At 34.4% G+C, this 17572-nt stretch overlaps 1 protein-coding gene and 1 long non-coding RNA gene across 2 annotated transcripts; both read left to right on the forward strand.

Moving 5' to 3' along the window:
* Positions 1–10007: 10007 nt before the first annotated feature.
* LOC123895099 lies at positions 10008–12047 on the forward strand. Its single transcript, XR_006804100.1, has 3 exons — positions 10008–10254; positions 10346–11730; positions 11846–12047. It is a non-coding gene; the product is annotated as an uncharacterized LOC123895099 (long non-coding RNA).
* Positions 12048–15962: 3915 nt separating this feature from the next.
* Positions 15963–16850, forward strand: LOC123896458 (dof zinc finger protein DOF2.1-like). Its single transcript, XM_045946840.1, has one exon. The coding sequence runs from the start codon at positions 16044–16046 to the stop codon at positions 16848–16850; it is 807 nt and encodes a 268-aa protein (XP_045802796.1). The 5' UTR covers positions 15963–16043.
* Positions 16851–17572: the final 722 nt, after the last annotated feature.

Raw genomic sequence — 17572 nt, forward strand, 5'->3', positions numbered from 1 at the left:
GCTTTTCTCATTAGCTTTTAGCTTATTTTGAGATGCTATTTCCATATTATTATATGTTGGGAAATTTGTTGGATATTAAAGCTAGTTAACTCACAGCTGCCACTCTTTTAAGAAAACCCTAATTCTTGTTTCTTTTCTTGTTCATCCTTTTGAGAAAGGTGATTTAGGATCAAGTTTCATATGTAATTATCCATTTTGATTGTTTTTATTACTTTTTATTTAAATAAGTGATTTCCACATCTTTTTAAGTTTTATTTTAGTTTTTTTCTTCGTGATTTATTTGTTCGTGTAGTTTTACTCGCGTCGTAGTTCGGAGTTGCTTGTTTTGATATTTTGTCTTGGCAAAACACTTGTTTTGATATCCGGTCTTGACATAGTATTTGTTTTGATTTTTCGACTTGATGTTTTTTTAGATTTGCAAATATGCTTTGATCCAAATTTAATGTAGATTTAATAACTCTAGCTTCTTCAATATTGCAGATGTGGATGCATGACTATTCTAGATATTTGAATTTCGTCATATAAATTATAGGCTTTGTCATTAGACCATTCTAGCTATTAACTCAGATCTTGCGAACTTGTTTGCAGACTCATTCTTTTTAGTTTTTAACAAACTTGAATGTGTAACGATTTTGATTGATGTGCTTCACAAGTTTGAATGAATGAAGATCATTGGTTTTGAAGGAAAGGACTATTTTTTATTTTTTATATACATTTTTTTAATATAATTTTTTTTTTGACCTTCTGTTATTTAACAAAATTTCAATAGTTTGACCTACAATGTAGCAACTTACAATGATCATCTACTTCTGAAAAGTCCTTTCCCCGCGTTCCCAAACTCAATTCCCTATTTTTCTTCAATCATCATCCACCACACTCACATGCACGTTCCTATATTGTTTTGTCAAGTGTAAGACATGGTCATTAAAAAAGTGGTGCGATCCTGAACTCTTGTCTTTTGTAATCCTTCTACACACAGAGTCACATTAATCTCACTACAACATACATGACCATAATTTGCTTGTGAAGAATGCCATCAAATTGTTCGATAAATTGTAACAAAAAGCAAATTCGATATAATCTACCAATTTGAATGAATATCTTATTTATGAATAATAAGGAATTTGCTATTACACATGAGTATTTTATTTCATATTCTCATAAGACTAAATGCATCAAACCAATGATTATTATTATTATTATTATTATTATTATTATTATTATTATTATTATTATTATTATTATTATTATTATTATTTAATGGCCATCAATGCTACAATTCTAATTTTGTCACTTTTGTAGGTATTTTGTTGTATTATGCTACTAACTTGGATGTTTTATAATCTATACTATAGCGACTTATAAATTTGCTTTGTATTTAATGTAATTTACCAATTTGAATGAATAATTTATTTTTTTAGTAAAAAATTGCATTGAAAATATTCAAGTGTGAAAAAAAATCCACATTCGTTAAGAATAAGTTAAATGAAGAGCATCTTAAATACTCTAAGCTTATAAAAAAAAAAAAAGTTAAATGAAGAGAATTATTGTTTAAAAAAAGGTTAAATACAGAGAATCCATCAAAAAATCAAAATAGGAGGGAATTATTGTTTTTAGTTCTGCTAAAATAAAGATTATTCGAGTTGAATTGTGGCTTTAAATTTGTTATTACATAATCTATACTATAGAACTAGTCTCTAACGTAAACACCCTCCAATCAACAAAATGCATGGTTGCATATTTTTGTATTACAGTTAACAAGTTGTATATTATGGGGAAACGTCGAGGAGTTTTAGGATTATACTCCCTCCGGTCCTTATTATAAGGAACAATTTGAAAAAAATACACATACCAAGAAACCTTATCTTTCTTAATAAAAATTCTAAAATTTTACAATCTATTCCAAAACTAACCTTGGTGTATTAATTTATCCTTAGGGAATATATCACTCTAATTAATGCATAACTTTGGAATGAATACAATTTAATAAGGGTAAAAATGGAATTGTAAGAATAAATTTAATGATTGTTTCTTATAAAAAGGACCAAATTTTTTTTCCAAATTGTTCCTTATAAAAAGGACCGGAGGGAGTATATAGTAGTTAATTAAAACAATTACTAAATGATTTAATTTATTTATTTATATAAATTATATTATTATTTTACGAATATCAATGAAAATCAAATCCTATAGTGTTACATGATCCGAGAAAGCCCATGATCCAAGAAATAAGAGTCAACGAAAAGTTCCGTATATCATCGTATTCATTCATATGAAATTAGAGACATTCCTTCTTCAAGAAATGCATGCTTTCTTAGTTTCCATGTGCTTCTTTCTTGCTCAAGAGACCAGCTTGTGTTTAGAGAACTCTAGTATCAATGTTAATTAATTACCACAAGTATTATCATAATATCATAAGTGATGACGGATCGTCACACTCTTTAATCCATGCCTATTTTAGCAACATTAGATACATTTTAGTAGGTTTTTAGCAATAAATATAAGAGAAATCTAATCATAAGCTTGATTACTTGTTTTGCAAGAAAACAGGAAAAATTGCAGGAAATTGCTGATTTTCACTACGCTGGGGGCGTAGCCCATCACGCGCCGCGTGATGGAGATCACAGGAAGCCAAGTTTTCACTCTGATCACGCGCGGCGTGATACCTGACCACGCGCGGCGTGAAGCCTTGTTCAGGAACTGGATTGCTCTCTGACTTGATCACGCGCGGCGTGATACCTGACCACGCGCGGCGTAGTTGATGGATTTGCAACCACGCGCGGCGTGATAGATCTGGCGCGGCGTGGTTGCGTTCATTATATAAGGTTTCTGCATAATTCTGTTAGTGGGTTGGAAAATTCTGCAATATTCATCTATTCTCTGATTTTGGAAGCATCAAGATCCAGATCAAGGACTTCAAAGGATAGCTCCGAGCACCTCAATAGCATGGATTCTCAAGCCATGAAGTTGAAGCGAGGACGCGAACGAAGCAACATGAGGAGCTAAGCTTCTTTTGGAGGTAGGATCTAGGATAGTCTAGGATGTAGATGAATTATTTGTAATCTGCTATATGTAAGAATCTACTCTGTTCATAGTGTTGATTTAATGCAATTCGATTCTTAATGCTTTATAATCCTTCATTAGTGTTGTAATGATTTCGAGTTAAGTCACGTGCGAGAGTATTGATTTAATTTCTGAACTGAATTGCATTGAGCACTCGAGTGTTTCCGGTCGAGAGATTGAGACATAGAGTGTAGCGAACGATTGACGCGCTTTCATATCATTCGTTGTAGGTAGCTTCCGCCAGAGAGATCGGGGGAGTATCGACAACGAATAGAGTGGATTTTGACAAGAGATTGCGATTCACTAATTTGTCGATCTAGTTGTGAACACTTGAGTAGATTCCTATTATATAGTATATTGCATGTGGTTTAGCTATAGACTAGGTGATTCCGATGATTCTACCTCGCTTTTCCATTATATCAAAGCGCATTTTCTAACAATTCATCACTCAACATACCCCCAATTTATGTGTATTTCTTGCATAATGTTTATGAACACTATTAGACTAGTTTAATCACACAATCCCTGTGGATCGATATTTTTATTACTACGTGGTAATTCGTTCACTTGCGAATATTATCCATCAAGTTTTTGGCGCCGTTGCCGGGGGTTGTGATCGATTCGACAAGGCAATAGTGTTTATATTTTCTGTGTTTTCTTTGATTTTTCTGTTTTTACATTTTTCTGTCGAGAGCGTTCTACTTGTTTGTTTTCTTGTGCATGCGGAGAACAGGTCCAATTGAGCTGGAATTCGATTCTGAGATTGAGAAAACAGCACGAGCAAATCGTAAAGCGGAAGGAAGACATGTTTGAATCATACAATCAAGAGGCACTCTTAACTAGTTGCAAGTTCAATAATGTGTTTCTACAAATCATTACCAAACAACTAGAAGCTCAATGTATGGTGCAAGCAACCTCTCAAAATAATCCTCATTTCAACACCTTCAATCTTGGAGTGAAGAATCACATGAATTGTTCTTATGGAGCTAATCCGAATCAAGCATTTCCTCAAGATCAACATTTTGAAGATCACCTTGAATCTTTTGAAGATACTCTTATCTTAGCCATGAAGATGACTCAAGGAAATTTTGAGGTGATGAGGGCAAACCAAGAAGTGTCAAGCGAACGTCATGAAGCCTCCATCAAAAATCTCGAAAACCTAATGAGTCAATTAGCAAGGCAAGTCTCTTCTCTACAAACTCAAAGTGGTTTTTGTGAAAACACCACGGATCCTCGTAATGAGAGTTGTAGTTCCATTAATTTGAGGAGTAGAGAGGTTTCATCACAAAAAGTAGTGGAGAATCCTAAGAAGGATGAGAGTAAAAATGATATAGTTGAAAAGATGAGGGATGGTGTAGTTGAAAGTAGAAAAGAAAATAAGAAAGAAGAAAAAAATAAGGAAGAAAAAGCTTATGAGGGTGAAGTTGAAAAGAGAGTGGAGAATGCGTCTAGTGCCAAGAAAGGCAAGAAACCTATTGTGAAGGACCCCAAGTTTCAAGTTCCTTCACCATATGCTAGAATGCCTTATCCTAGGATGAAGAAGGTCAAGAACCAAGACCTTGAATTTTGTGGAGTGGTATCCGAATGTTTCAAAGTGGAAGTGCTAGAGGAAGTCGTAAAAGATGGGAAAGAAGAAGAGTGGGATCATGAGATTGAAATTTTTCTTCAAAACTTGGATAACCCCCTAGAAGAGGAGAAAGAGCCAAAGGCGATAAAAAAGCCACCGGAATTAAAAGAACTTCCTCCTAAATGGAAGTATGTGTTTTTGGGTGGCGACTCTAGGAAACCCATGATCATAAGTGATTTGCTCACTCCACTAGAAGAGAATGACTTGTTAAAAGAGGCGGAGAAAGTGAATGACGACCTAGGATGGGACTTGGATGGTGTGGTTCCTATCTATTGTTTGCACAAGGTGGCCAAAGAAGAAGAGTCCAATCCGGTTGTCAATCCTCAAAAGTCTTCCACTTCAACATTGAAAGCTTCGGTGAAGAAAGGCTCTAAGAAATCTCTATCACGGTCTAGTAAGAAGGAAAGAACCAATTTGAAGGCCAAATGGGAAGGTCTCAAGAGTGATTCGGGAAGTGTGAAATCATTACTATTTGATATTAATGTTGCTCCTTTGAATGAAGAGAACAAGAGGAGTCGGGTTGAATCAAAGTTGAAGTATCCTCCCTAACTTGTGATGATGAAGCGTCAAGCTAATGACGAGAAAGAAGCGCTTCATGGGAGGCAACCCATGAGTTTACGGTCCTTTCTTCCCTTTCACTCTTATGCTACTTTATGAATAATTGTTTGATGTTCCTTTGAATATTGCTTGGATGATTGTACAATTAACTCTGAATTTGAATCTTTTTATGTTTGATTGTGGAATTTCTTTTACCTTTGGAATTTGTTTCGATATCTTGGCATTTTCTTTCTATTTACTTGAGTATCAATTGCTTGATTTTCTCCGTATGTAATTTGTGAAACCTGCAGTGCAATAGCTTGTTGCACTCATGTGATCAAGAGGCAAAGGAAGGGAACGCACACTTTTTGACCGGTTCTTTGATTCGACCCAACCGAGAGGTATTGAGCCAAACACTCCTTTTTCTTCTATGTGTGATATCCACTCATGTATTGTCTCTCGATTTTGCTTGTCGTCTTTTTATTTGATTGGTACTGTTGTAGCACACACGAGGCATGTTCCTTGGTACCTTTGAGCCTTTCTATCCACCCTTACATATATATATCCTTTGCTTACCCAATTTGAGCTGAAAAAGAAAATGTTATTCTTGCAAAACCTTTAGAAATTTTTGATGAAAAAAGGAATGACTTTCTTGGAGGTTAGGCACCTAATTAGTGGTTGATGCGCATTGCTCACCACTAAGTTTGGGGTTGCTCTTTGGAATTAGCAACAAATTAAGTTTGGGGTGAGGGTACTAGAGAACTTACAAAAGTTTGATTTGAAAATTGAGAAAAAAATTTCAAAAGTTTCAAAAGTTACAAGGCTTTATGTGGAAGAAAAGAAAAGAAAGATAAACAAAAAATAGAAAAGAAGTACAAAAAGAAGTGATAGCCTTGAATTCAAAAGAATTGCAAAACTTTGTTTGATGATATAAAAAAGTTCTCTAGTCCACTATGTTTCAAAAGAATAAGGTTTTGGTTTATGAAATTTTTTTTGACCTTAGGGGGATCTAACTCCAAGTTTTTCTACTACTTATCCAAAATGTCACCATCCACCCTAGCCAAGCCACGTTATAACCCTAAAAGACCTCTAATGTGTGTGCACAAAGTGAACCGAATGAATTCTTAGACTACTTGCAAAATTATTGTTGACTTGCATTGATGTGTTGATTTGAGTGAATTACCAAAACTGAAGAGTGTATGTGAGTAGTGTGATGGGATCATAGAGCCTTGGTCGAAAAGTGTGAACTACTTGAAAATGTCTTGCGGGAACGATTGTGCAATTGAGCATTGTTTGCAGGTGGATCATTGATCATCAGGTGATTCTCACGTATGTATGATTCGAGTGAATTTAAGGAAAATGCCAAGGTCTTGACACAAAAGCTTGAGGTAAAAGTTGTTTCCTTGAGGACAAGGAAATGTTTAAGTTTGGGGTTGCGAGGGTACTAGAGAACTTACAAAAGTTTGATTTGAAAATTGAGAAAAAAATTTCAAAAGTTTCAAAAGTTACAAGGCTTTATGTGGAAGAAAAGAAAAGAAAGATAAACAAAAAATAGAAAAGAAGTACAAAAAGAAGTACAAAAAGAAGTGATAGCCTTGAATTCAAAAGAATTGCAAAACTTTGTTTGATGATATAAAAAAGTTCTCTAGTCCACTATGTTTCAAAAGAATAAGGTTTTGGTTTATGAAATTTTTTTTGACCTTAGGGGGATCTAACTCCAAGTTTTTCTACTACTTATCCAAAATGTCACCATCCACCCTAGCCAAGCCACGTTATAACCCTAAAAGACCTCTAATGTGTGTGCACAAAGTGAACCGAATGAATTCTTAGACTACTTGCAAAATTATTGTTGACTTGCATTGATGTGTTGATTTGAGTGAATTACCAAAACTGAAGAGTGTATGTGAGTAGTGTGATGGGATCATAGAGCCTTGGTCGAAAAGTGTGAACTACTTGAAAATGTCTTGCGGGAACGATTGTGCAATTGAGCATTGTTTGCAGGTGGATCATTGATCATCAGGTGATTCTCACGTATGTATGATTCGAGTGAATTTAAGGAAAATGCCAAGGTCTTGACACAAAAGCTTGAGGTAAAAGTTGTTTCCTTGAGGACAAGGAAATGTTTAAGTTTGGGGTTGCGAGGGTACTAGAGAACTTACAAAAGTTTGATTTGAAAATTGAGAAAAAAATTTCAAAAGTTTCAAAAGTTACAAGGCTTTATGTGGAAGAAAAGAAAAGAAAGATAAACAAAAAATAGAAAAGAAGTACAAAAAGAAGTACAAAAAGAAGTGATAGCCTTGAATTCAAAAGAATTGCAAAACTTTGTTTGATGATATAAAAAAGTTCTCTAGTCCACTATGTTTCAAAAGAATAAGGTTTTGGTTTATGAAATTTTTTTTGACCTTAGGGGGATCTAACTCCAAGTTTTTCTACTACTTATCCAAAATGTCACCATCCACCCTAGCCAAGCCACGTTATAACCCTAAAAGACCTCTAATGTGTGTGCACAAAGTGAACCGAATGAATTCTTAGACTACTTGCAAAATTATTGTTGACTTGCATTGATGTGTTGATTTGAGTGAATTACCAAAACTGAAGAGTGTATGTGAGTAGTGTGATGGGATCATAGAGCCTTGGTCGAAAAGTGTGAACTACTTGAAAATGTCTTGCGGGAACGATTGTGCAATTGAGCATTGTTTGCAGGTGGATCATTGATCATCAGGTGATTCTCACGTATGTATGATTCGAGTGAATTTAAGGAAAATGCCAAGGTCTTGACACAAAAGCTTGAGGTAAAAGTTGTTTCCTTGAGGACAAGGAAATGTTTAAGTTTGGGGTTGCGAGGGTACTAGAGAACTTACAAAAGTTTGATTTGAAAATTGAGAAAAAAATTTCAAAAGTTTCAAAAGTTACAAGGCTTTATGTGGAAGAAAAGAAAAGAAAGATAAACAAAAAATAGAAAAGAAGTACAAAAAGAAGTACAAAAAGAAGTGATAGCCTTGAATTCAAAAGAATTGCAAAACTTTGTTTGATGATATAAAAAAGTTCTCTAGTCCACTATGTTTCAAAAGAATAAGGTTTTGGTTTATGAAATTTTTTTTGACCTTAGGGGGATCTAACTCCAAGTTTTTCTACTACTTATCCAAAATGTCACCATCCACCCTAGCCAAGCCACGTTATAACCCTAAAAGACCTCTAATGTGTGTGCACAAAGTGAACCGAATGAATTCTTAGACTACTTGCAAAATTATTGTTGACTTGCATTGATGTGTTGATTTGAGTGAATTACCAAAACTGAAGAGTGTATGTGAGTAGTGTGATGGGATCATAGAGCCTTGGTCGAAAAGTGTGAACTACTTGAAAATGTCTTGCGGGAACGATTGTGCAATTGAGCATTGTTTGCAGGTGGATCATTGATCATCAGGTGATTCTCACGTATGTATGATTCGAGTGAATTTAAGGAAAATGCCAAGGTCTTGACACAAAAGCTTGAGGTAAAAGTTGTTTCCTTGAGGACAAGAAAAGGTTTAAGTTTGGGGTTGTGATGACGGATCGTCACACTCTCTAATCCATGCCTATTTTAGCAACATTAGATACATTTTAGTAGGTTTTTAGCAATAAATATAAGAGAAATCTAATCATAAGCTTGATTACTTGTTTTGCAAGAAAACAGGAAAAATTGCAGTAAATTGCTGATTTTCACTACGCTGGGGGCGTAGCCCATCACGCGCCGCGTGATGGAGATCACAGGAAGCCAAGTTTTCACTCTGATCACGCGCGGCGTGATACCTGACCACGCGCGGCGTGAAGCTTTGTTCAGGAACTGGATTGCTCTCTGACTTGATCACGCGCGGCGTGATACCTGACCACGCGCGGCGTGGTTGCGTTCATTATATAAGGTTTCTGCATAATTCTGTTAGTGGGTTGGAAAATTCTGCAATATTCATCTATTCTCTGATTTTGGAAGCATCAAGATCCAGATCAAGGACTTCAAAGGATAGCTCCGAGCACCTCAATAGCATGGATTCTCAAGCCATGAAGTTGAAGCGAGGACGCGAACGAAGCAACATGAGGAGCTAAGCTTCTTTTGGAGGTAGGATCTAGGATAGTCTAGGATGTAGATGAATTATTTGTAATCTGCTATATGTAAGAATCTACTCTGTTCATAGTGTTGATTTAATGCAATTCGATTCTTAATGCTTTATAATCCTTCATTAGTGTTGTAATGATTTCGAGTTAAGTCACGTGCGAGAGTATTGATTTAATTTCTGAACTGAATTGCATTGAGCACTCGAGTGTTTCCGGTCGAGAGATTGAGACATAGAGTGTAGCGAACGATTGACGCGCTTTCATATCATTCGTTGTAGGTAGCTTCCGCCCGAGAGATCGGGGGAGTATCGACAACGAATAGAGTGGATTTTGACAAGAGATTGCGATTCACTAATTTGTCGATCTAGTTGTGAACACTTGAGTAGATAGTAGAAAAATGACTTTTGGTTTAGAGATACCACTACTGGTATTCACATACCAGTAGTGAAATACATTTGACCAAAGGATTCCACTACTGATATTTTAATACCGGTAGTGAAAAGTTCAGAGACACGGGATTTCACTACTGGCTTTCTTAAATCCGTAGTGAAAAGTAGACACGGTGGCAATGTTGTAATTATATTAAAATATCTTTTAATTGGATTTCACTACCGATTTGGATTTCACCCGTAGTGGAATCCCTATTAGTGTTCATTAATTAATTAATTTGTTCATATCATTCCCAATTTCTTCATTCTTCATATCGTTCCCAATTTCTTCCCTCGAGAACACACACAGCGCCGTTCGTCCCTAATTTCTTCATTCTTCATTCTCATTCTTCATCGTTCCCAAATTTCTTCCCAATTTCTTCCCAAATCGCCATCGTCCCTAAAGCGCCATCGTCCCAATTTCTTCAATCATTCTCCAAACCCTAGACGGCGACCCCTTTATCATTCTCCAAATTTGCTTCAATCTGCGGTGACAAGCTTCAATCTGCGGTAACAATCCCTTTTTCTCTCTATTCTTCATTTTTTTATAACCTAAATTCAATTCATATTTTAAATTTTTATCTTCAATTTGGTTTATTAGGTTACCAGTGGAGTTGGGTTGCTTCTGCTCGATTTGTTTGGATAGAAAGAGTTGGGATGGTGTTTAGTTCCTCAAGGTGCTTTTTTTCACACTTTTTGTCTTTTATTTTCATTCAAATTCAATTCTTTATGCCTCTTCCATTATTGCGTTTGTGTCAACTGCTGTAGGTTATTTATAGGATAAATATATCAACTTGTTTGCAATTTGAACTTTTTGAATTCAATTGTATTCATAATTAACCAACCCCGTTTGGTTTTTGTTCAATTTTGCACTGTAGAAATAGAAGGGTAAGAAGTTTAACATTACCTCAGCATTCCATTACTGAATATAGAGAAACTCATTCTGAATTTGTGTTATCAATAGTAGATTGCGAAAAATAGAGGTATCCCAAAAATCCATATCAGATAGGGTTGCATGAAGATAACAGATGCTGCATAGCAATGAAAATGAGTGTAATGATCTGAAGCAAAGACACTCCTCAGATTAGGTGTGTCCCGGTGTCGGACACGCGTTGGTGTCGGACACCGACACACACCGACACTTATAATTATATTAAATTGTGTCATTTTCTCAGATTATTATTGGTGTCGACGTGTCAGTTTTCGTGTCTGTGTCCGTGCTTCATACTAATGAATAAGGGAATGGCTGCATAATATAGATAATGTATTGAAAGGTTTATGTAGTATGGTAAATATAAGAGTAACACTCACTCTTCAGTTTTTACTTTAGGTCATGTTTGTTACACATGCAAATTCTTTAGTTTTGTTATTTAAAAATAATCATAAAATTCTATTTTTCTGCTAGTGCCTCTAGGACAATGTTGCAGTTTTCATACCAGATTTTGAAAATTTTATAACATTGCAAAACCCTTATAAACCTTAACAGTTTCTCTCCAAATTAGATCCTTGATATCTTGTTCAGTGAAAGATGGTTTCTCAAAATCAAAATTGAAAGGTATAGAGCAAACAGGTTCCTCATTATTTTATTGCTAGTCTTTCACTATGTTTGAATATTAACTCCAGGCCTTAGTTCATGCTTACATTGTTGTGCTACTGCTAAAACTGTGCTAAAATATTTTAAATTGTGCTAAAACTGTGCTAAAGCTGGGTTTGCTAACACGTGTCCTCTGAGTCACCTCCAGCTCTTCTGGCTTTCTCTGGCTGGAGCCAAAAACTCACTGTCAATTCAACAGGACTTGTAGCTTTATCTGGCTTAAGCCAGAAACTCTCTGCCAATTCAATAGGATTTTTGGCTTTCTCTGGCTTAAGCCAGAAACTCTCTGCCAATTGAACAAAATTTCTGGCTTATCACGTCTCTGCCAATAGGATTCAATAGGATTTTTGCACTTATCACGTCTCGTCCAAGCTGAGCAGACTCCACACGAGGTTTTTGTTTCTCAACATTTGTTCATTATTATGTAATTTAAATATTAGCTAGTATATTCTGTCTCATTGTCAGAATTCTTGGTTTTCTGATCCAAATTATATATATTTCATGCAGCTGGGAATTGAGGATGGTGATGAAATGCTTGTTATGCTTCATCTGAGAAGACATGTTTAGTGGAAAATTATAATGAAAAGCTTGCCATGCTTCATTGTAAATGGAACTGGTTTAACTTTGGACTAGGCAAATTAATGCATAATATTTGTACCTTCTATTTTCTAGTAATATTATGGTGCAGTTGCAGCTGCTGGACTTTGCACTTCCTAATTATAACCTTAGTTTATATTAGTTTAAATCATGGATGGATTATCATAGTTATATATATATGCATCAGTTGCCTCCATGAGGTTGTGATGTATAGAAGATATAGCTTTGCACTTCCTAACTGATTTTTAACATATAGCTTTAGCACTAGCAGCAATGGCTCATTCTTTGGGGTCTGTGATGAAATTTGGTCATGTTACAAAACTACACACCACTACTAATATGCAGGCACAGGATGCTACAAAAAAACGAAAAAAAAAATAAAATAAAACTAACATATCACTACTGATATTTATAACAATCAGTAGTGAAAACTACACATACCACTACGGGTAAGAGTAATGACCCGTAGTGGAATCCTCAATTCTAAAAAAAAAAAAGGAAACCATACATACCACTACGGGTATGTGTAAATACCCGTAGTGGAATCCTCAATTCTTAAAAAAAAAAAAACTGGAAACCATACATACCACTACGGGTATGCGTAAATACCCGTAGTGGAATCTCATACATACCACTACGGGTATTTGTAAATACCCGTAGTGGAATCCCCAATTCTTAAAAAAAAAAAAACTGGAAACCATACATACCACTACGGGTATGCATAAATACCCGTAGTGGAATCTCATACATACCACTACGGGTATTTGTAAATACCCGTAGTGGAATCCCCAATTCTTAAAAAAAAAAACTGGAAACCATACATACCACTACTGATATTGTAAATACCCGTAGTGGAATCTCATACATACCACTACGGGTATTTGTAAAAACCGACGTGGAATCCCCATAATATTAAATAATAATTACAGAAGAAACTACACATACCACAACGGGTATAAAAATACCCGACGTGGAAAGTTGTACTTACATCGTCGACTGCATTTACTACTGGCCGCGGCCAGTAGTAGAAAGTCAGTTTGGCCAGTGGTTGTATCTCCTTTCTGCACTAGTGTTCCTATGATATAGTAGATTGCATGTGGTTTAGCTATAGACTAGGTGATTCCGATGATTCTACCTCGCTTTTACATTATATCAAAGCGCATTTTCTAACAATTCATCACTCAACATACCCCCAATTTATGTGTATTTCTTGCATAATGTTTATGAACACTATTAGACTAGTTTAATCACACAATCCCTGTGGATCGAAATTTTTATTACTACGTGGTAATTCGTTCACTTGCGAATATTATCCATCAATAAGATCTACTTCTTATACTAAAATTCACATAACAACGGTTGGTGGTCGTGATCTTGGCTGGTAGCAATAAACAAGATTTAAAATGAAGAACACCTTCATCATCTTTATCATTTTTCATGAATCTTCTTCATCATCTTTCTTAAATAAAAAAAAATGTTTATTCAAATTTACCTCTAAATATCATAAGTGCCTAAAGTAAATATTCACAAGTGTGACATATTGGTCTTTTAAAGTTGTCAACACTCGAAATTTGAATGTGATTGTCATTGAGACTGCATCGACCATATTCGACCGCAATTCTTCACAATATTAAGGATTACAACGTGACCATATTCATTAATTCGACCACTATTTAAGTACTAAATACTACTAATAAGCTGTCCACATAAATCCTAATTCAAATGAAAAAAATATCGAAATTTATAGGTAGATGTTGTGACTGGAGTTCGAGGCCGACTCCTCCACTTATATGTGAGTTTCTAATAGTTATTGTTATTTCGTCTATCTAAACAAAAATATAAGGCTACATAAGGATCTCTAAACAATTATTAGTATGAACAAAAAAGAATGGTGACATTTGCATGTTTGTTTTGGATAAATAGTCCAGTGACTAGAAATCCTACCCGTAAGTTGGATAAGTGAGATAGCCGATATTCGAACCTCGGCCCCCTACATATATAATGTAATATCCAATCAACTGAGTTAAACTCATAGGACAATATTTACATATTGTTTTATTTTAAATAAACATGTATTAATTTTAAATACATCTGCAAAAGAATTAATCCAAAAAACATGTAACTTCTTTTTTTTTTTTTTAGAAGAAATTACTACATGTAATTTAACAAGGATTAAACACTTTATGGGAACAAAAAATAAAGGCTTAATTAATAAAATGGTCCCTTAAAGACATTTTTGGTTTCATATTGGTCCCTTAAAGAAAAAAAGGTCTAAATAGGTCCCTTAAAGAAAAGAAGGTCCGAATAGGTCCCTTAAAGACATATTCGTTAATCAGTTTGGTCCTATTTAGACATCTTTTTAGGGACCAAACTGATTAACGGAGATGTCTTTAAGGGACCTATTCAGACTTTTTTTTTCTTTAAGGGACCTATTTGGACCTTTTTTTCTTTAAGGGACCAATCTGAAACCAAAAATATTTTTAAGGGACCATTTTATTAATTAAGCCAAAAATAAAAGTCGATAATTTTGTAGAGAGTGAGTGAGGAATTAATACAATACATGAAGATGGTAAGTGACTGCGATGTGGGGTTGGGATGCTACACATTTGAAGGAATGTGTTGATATCGAAACACTGTTTGCTGTTGAAAGGAACCTGAAAATTATGCTTTCGATAGCTTTGCTTCCCCAATCACCCTCATATCCACCAATATCATCATGCCATGTGTACTAAACACCGACACCCTATGGTTTAGTGGCACACTACCTGGCTTATTTACCTCATGGATGCTCATGTGCATGAATACATATACATTTCCAAGATCATATAATCCATTATCTCATCTCATGTGCACCATTACACTAATAGCTAATTAACCCCAACACTCAATGTGCTTTGGGAACTCAAACTTCACCAATAACAAGTTAGTGTTATTTGGAAAAATTCTAGGTCCTCACATAGAGTATGATTAGAATTTTTAGTCAGCTGAAATTTTTCATGTTATAAACTAATTTTGTAAAATTAATTGGGTAAAATATAAATTTTTTGTATGATATTACCGATGATTCAAATTACCCATGAAAGTATCCATGTTGCAAGCTCAATTGTGATGGACATAAGATTGAATATACTGTTTTTCCTAGAATGGATTTGTCCTCTTTTTTATTTTCTTTTCTAAATGTTTCTCTTTATAGTTTATCATTTCTTGATCTAACGAGCCTCTCTTTGGATATGGATGTTTTGGCCCAGTAAGCTATGATTCTGAGATCCATATGCAGCTCATAAGTATAGAACACATGGGGTTAAAACACACGTTATTGATAAATATGTCTAAAGAGTGACATTTCTCACCTTACAACTCAGTTTTATTAGGATAAGTTAAACCTAATATGAGTAGTGATATCTACACTTTATTTGATCCTCTCTTTCCAACACTCTTCGTTATTAGTATGTCCAATAAATTTAGGGTTAATAGGTGTTTACCTCCCTGTAATGTGGGCGAATTTTGATTTACCACCGATAATATACATTTTTTTGATTACCCATATGTAATGTGAAGGACATAATTTTTACCCCCCTCATGAAATATGTTGACTTAAGATTTCAGATAAATGGTGACGTGACATAATGAGGCGGGTAAATCAAAATTCGCTAATATTACAGGAGATAAATCAAAATTCGCCCATATTGTAAGGAGTAAACACCTATTAACCATTAGTAAAAAAAATCACCTATTAACCCCTAAATTTATATGGTGTAGATAAATTTCAACCAATTTTAGAGAGCTATGATATGACACACTTACACTTGCCACGACATTTACACATCACATAAATAGTTAATTTGAAAATTAAAATAATTAAATATAACTATTTGTATTTACATTGAGCACCAGATATACCTTTAATCTGAAGTGTCGTACTATGCAGATATAGAGTATTAAAAAGAGTAAGTGTTGATATCACTTCTTGTACCACATATATAACTCTAACTATGCAGCACTGTCACTTTCTCTTAACATAACCTCCTCTCTCTCTCACACACACACACACAAAATTAAATACAGAGAGATAGAGGGAGATAACATTTTTTGTCACACAGATGCAGACATGGAGAGTGAGTGGAAAGCTAATGAGATATCACCAAATTGTCCAAGATGTGGTTCATCCAACACAAAATTCTGCTACTACAATAACTACAGTTTAACTCAACCAAGATACTTTTGCAAAGGATGCAGAAGGTATTGGACAAAAGGTGGATCCCTCAGAAATGTTCCTGTTGGTGGTGGCTGCAGAAAAAACAGAAGAGGTAACAACAAAACCTTATTAAGACAACAATCCTTTGATTCTCTCACTTTCAAAAATTCTGATACAATTGGTCATCATTCTTATGATCCTATTTTGAGGACTAATAATATTATTTCATCTTCTTCTTGCTCCTCATTGGTGAATACTGATAGACCAAATATTGATCTTGCATTAGTTTATGCAAATTTCCTCAATAAAAAGCCTGATTCTCAGAACAATTCTGATCAAATGGATAAAAGACCTTTTGATCCTTCTTTAGAAAATTCAAGGCTATCAAATGTTGAAGTTGGTACAAGTAGTTTCAATTTGTCTGAAATAGAAATTGGTCTCAAAGGATGTTTGAATCTTAATCAAGAACAATTACCATCCACAATAACAAATTTTAGTGAGGTTGAGAATAATCAAATGTATTGTAATGAGTTTCATTCTATGGAGATTCTTCAGAACATCCAACTGAAAGGTTTTGTTGGCCGACTGGACCAACTGGACCAAACATACGTTGGCCGATTCTCTTCATGTTGTTGCATATTTGTTTTGTTTACATACTCATTATATGTAGTTGTGTATAGAATATGGTTTTTATTACTACAAAATAATTTGAAATTCTAAACAAATAGAGTCTTTGAGAGAATATATAGTAACATACTCCCTCCGGTCCTTATTATAAGGAACACTTTGAAAAAATCACACAGACCAATGAAGCACATTTAACATAGTTATTTTCATTTAATACTCTTATAAATTTTAATTTATTCCATGTATACCCTTATTTAATTACTCTTTATTCAACTAACTTACTTATTTTTAAATTCTCTCTCATAATAAATAAGGGCATAAGTGAAATTGAACATTTAAAATATTTGAAAATTGGTCAAAGTTTCTTATAAAAAGGACCAAATTTTTTGCCCTAAGTGTTCCTTATAAAAAGGACCAGAGGGAGTACTATATACTTATAAACACATTATAGTAGCAAATATAATGTTTAAGTTGAGGTTATTTGATCTATTAGCTTAGGCTTTGTTTCTTTCCAATTTACAGATCCTAAGATTTGATGTAATAACTTTTGTGGTCCTATTCTTGAGCATAACTTATGCTTATGCTTAAGTTGTAGTTTTATTTTTATGTTGATGAATGAATTCTTTTTAGCTTACAATAAGAAAGATATATGGTGATTATATTTGTTTTAGAAAGAAATAGATATGATTGCTTAATATTTTGAAAGAGAGTGATTGAAACTAATTTTCCATATCACCTTGTAACAATGTCAAGAAAATTCACATTATATGAAGAGGATCCATTCCCTAACATGGGTTTTATGGTAGGTTTTATTG

This window comes from Trifolium pratense, linkage group LG7, assembly GCF_020283565.1.
Source record: "Trifolium pratense cultivar HEN17-A07 linkage group LG7, ARS_RC_1.1, whole genome shotgun sequence".
NCBI classification, from domain to species: Eukaryota; Viridiplantae; Streptophyta; class Magnoliopsida; order Fabales; family Fabaceae; genus Trifolium; species Trifolium pratense.

Excerpts from the sequence above, each read along its gene's own strand:
- LOC123896458 (XM_045946840.1), top strand. The coding sequence starts at position 16,044 with ATGGAGAGTGAGTGGAAAGCTAATGAGATATCACCAAATTGTCCAAGA.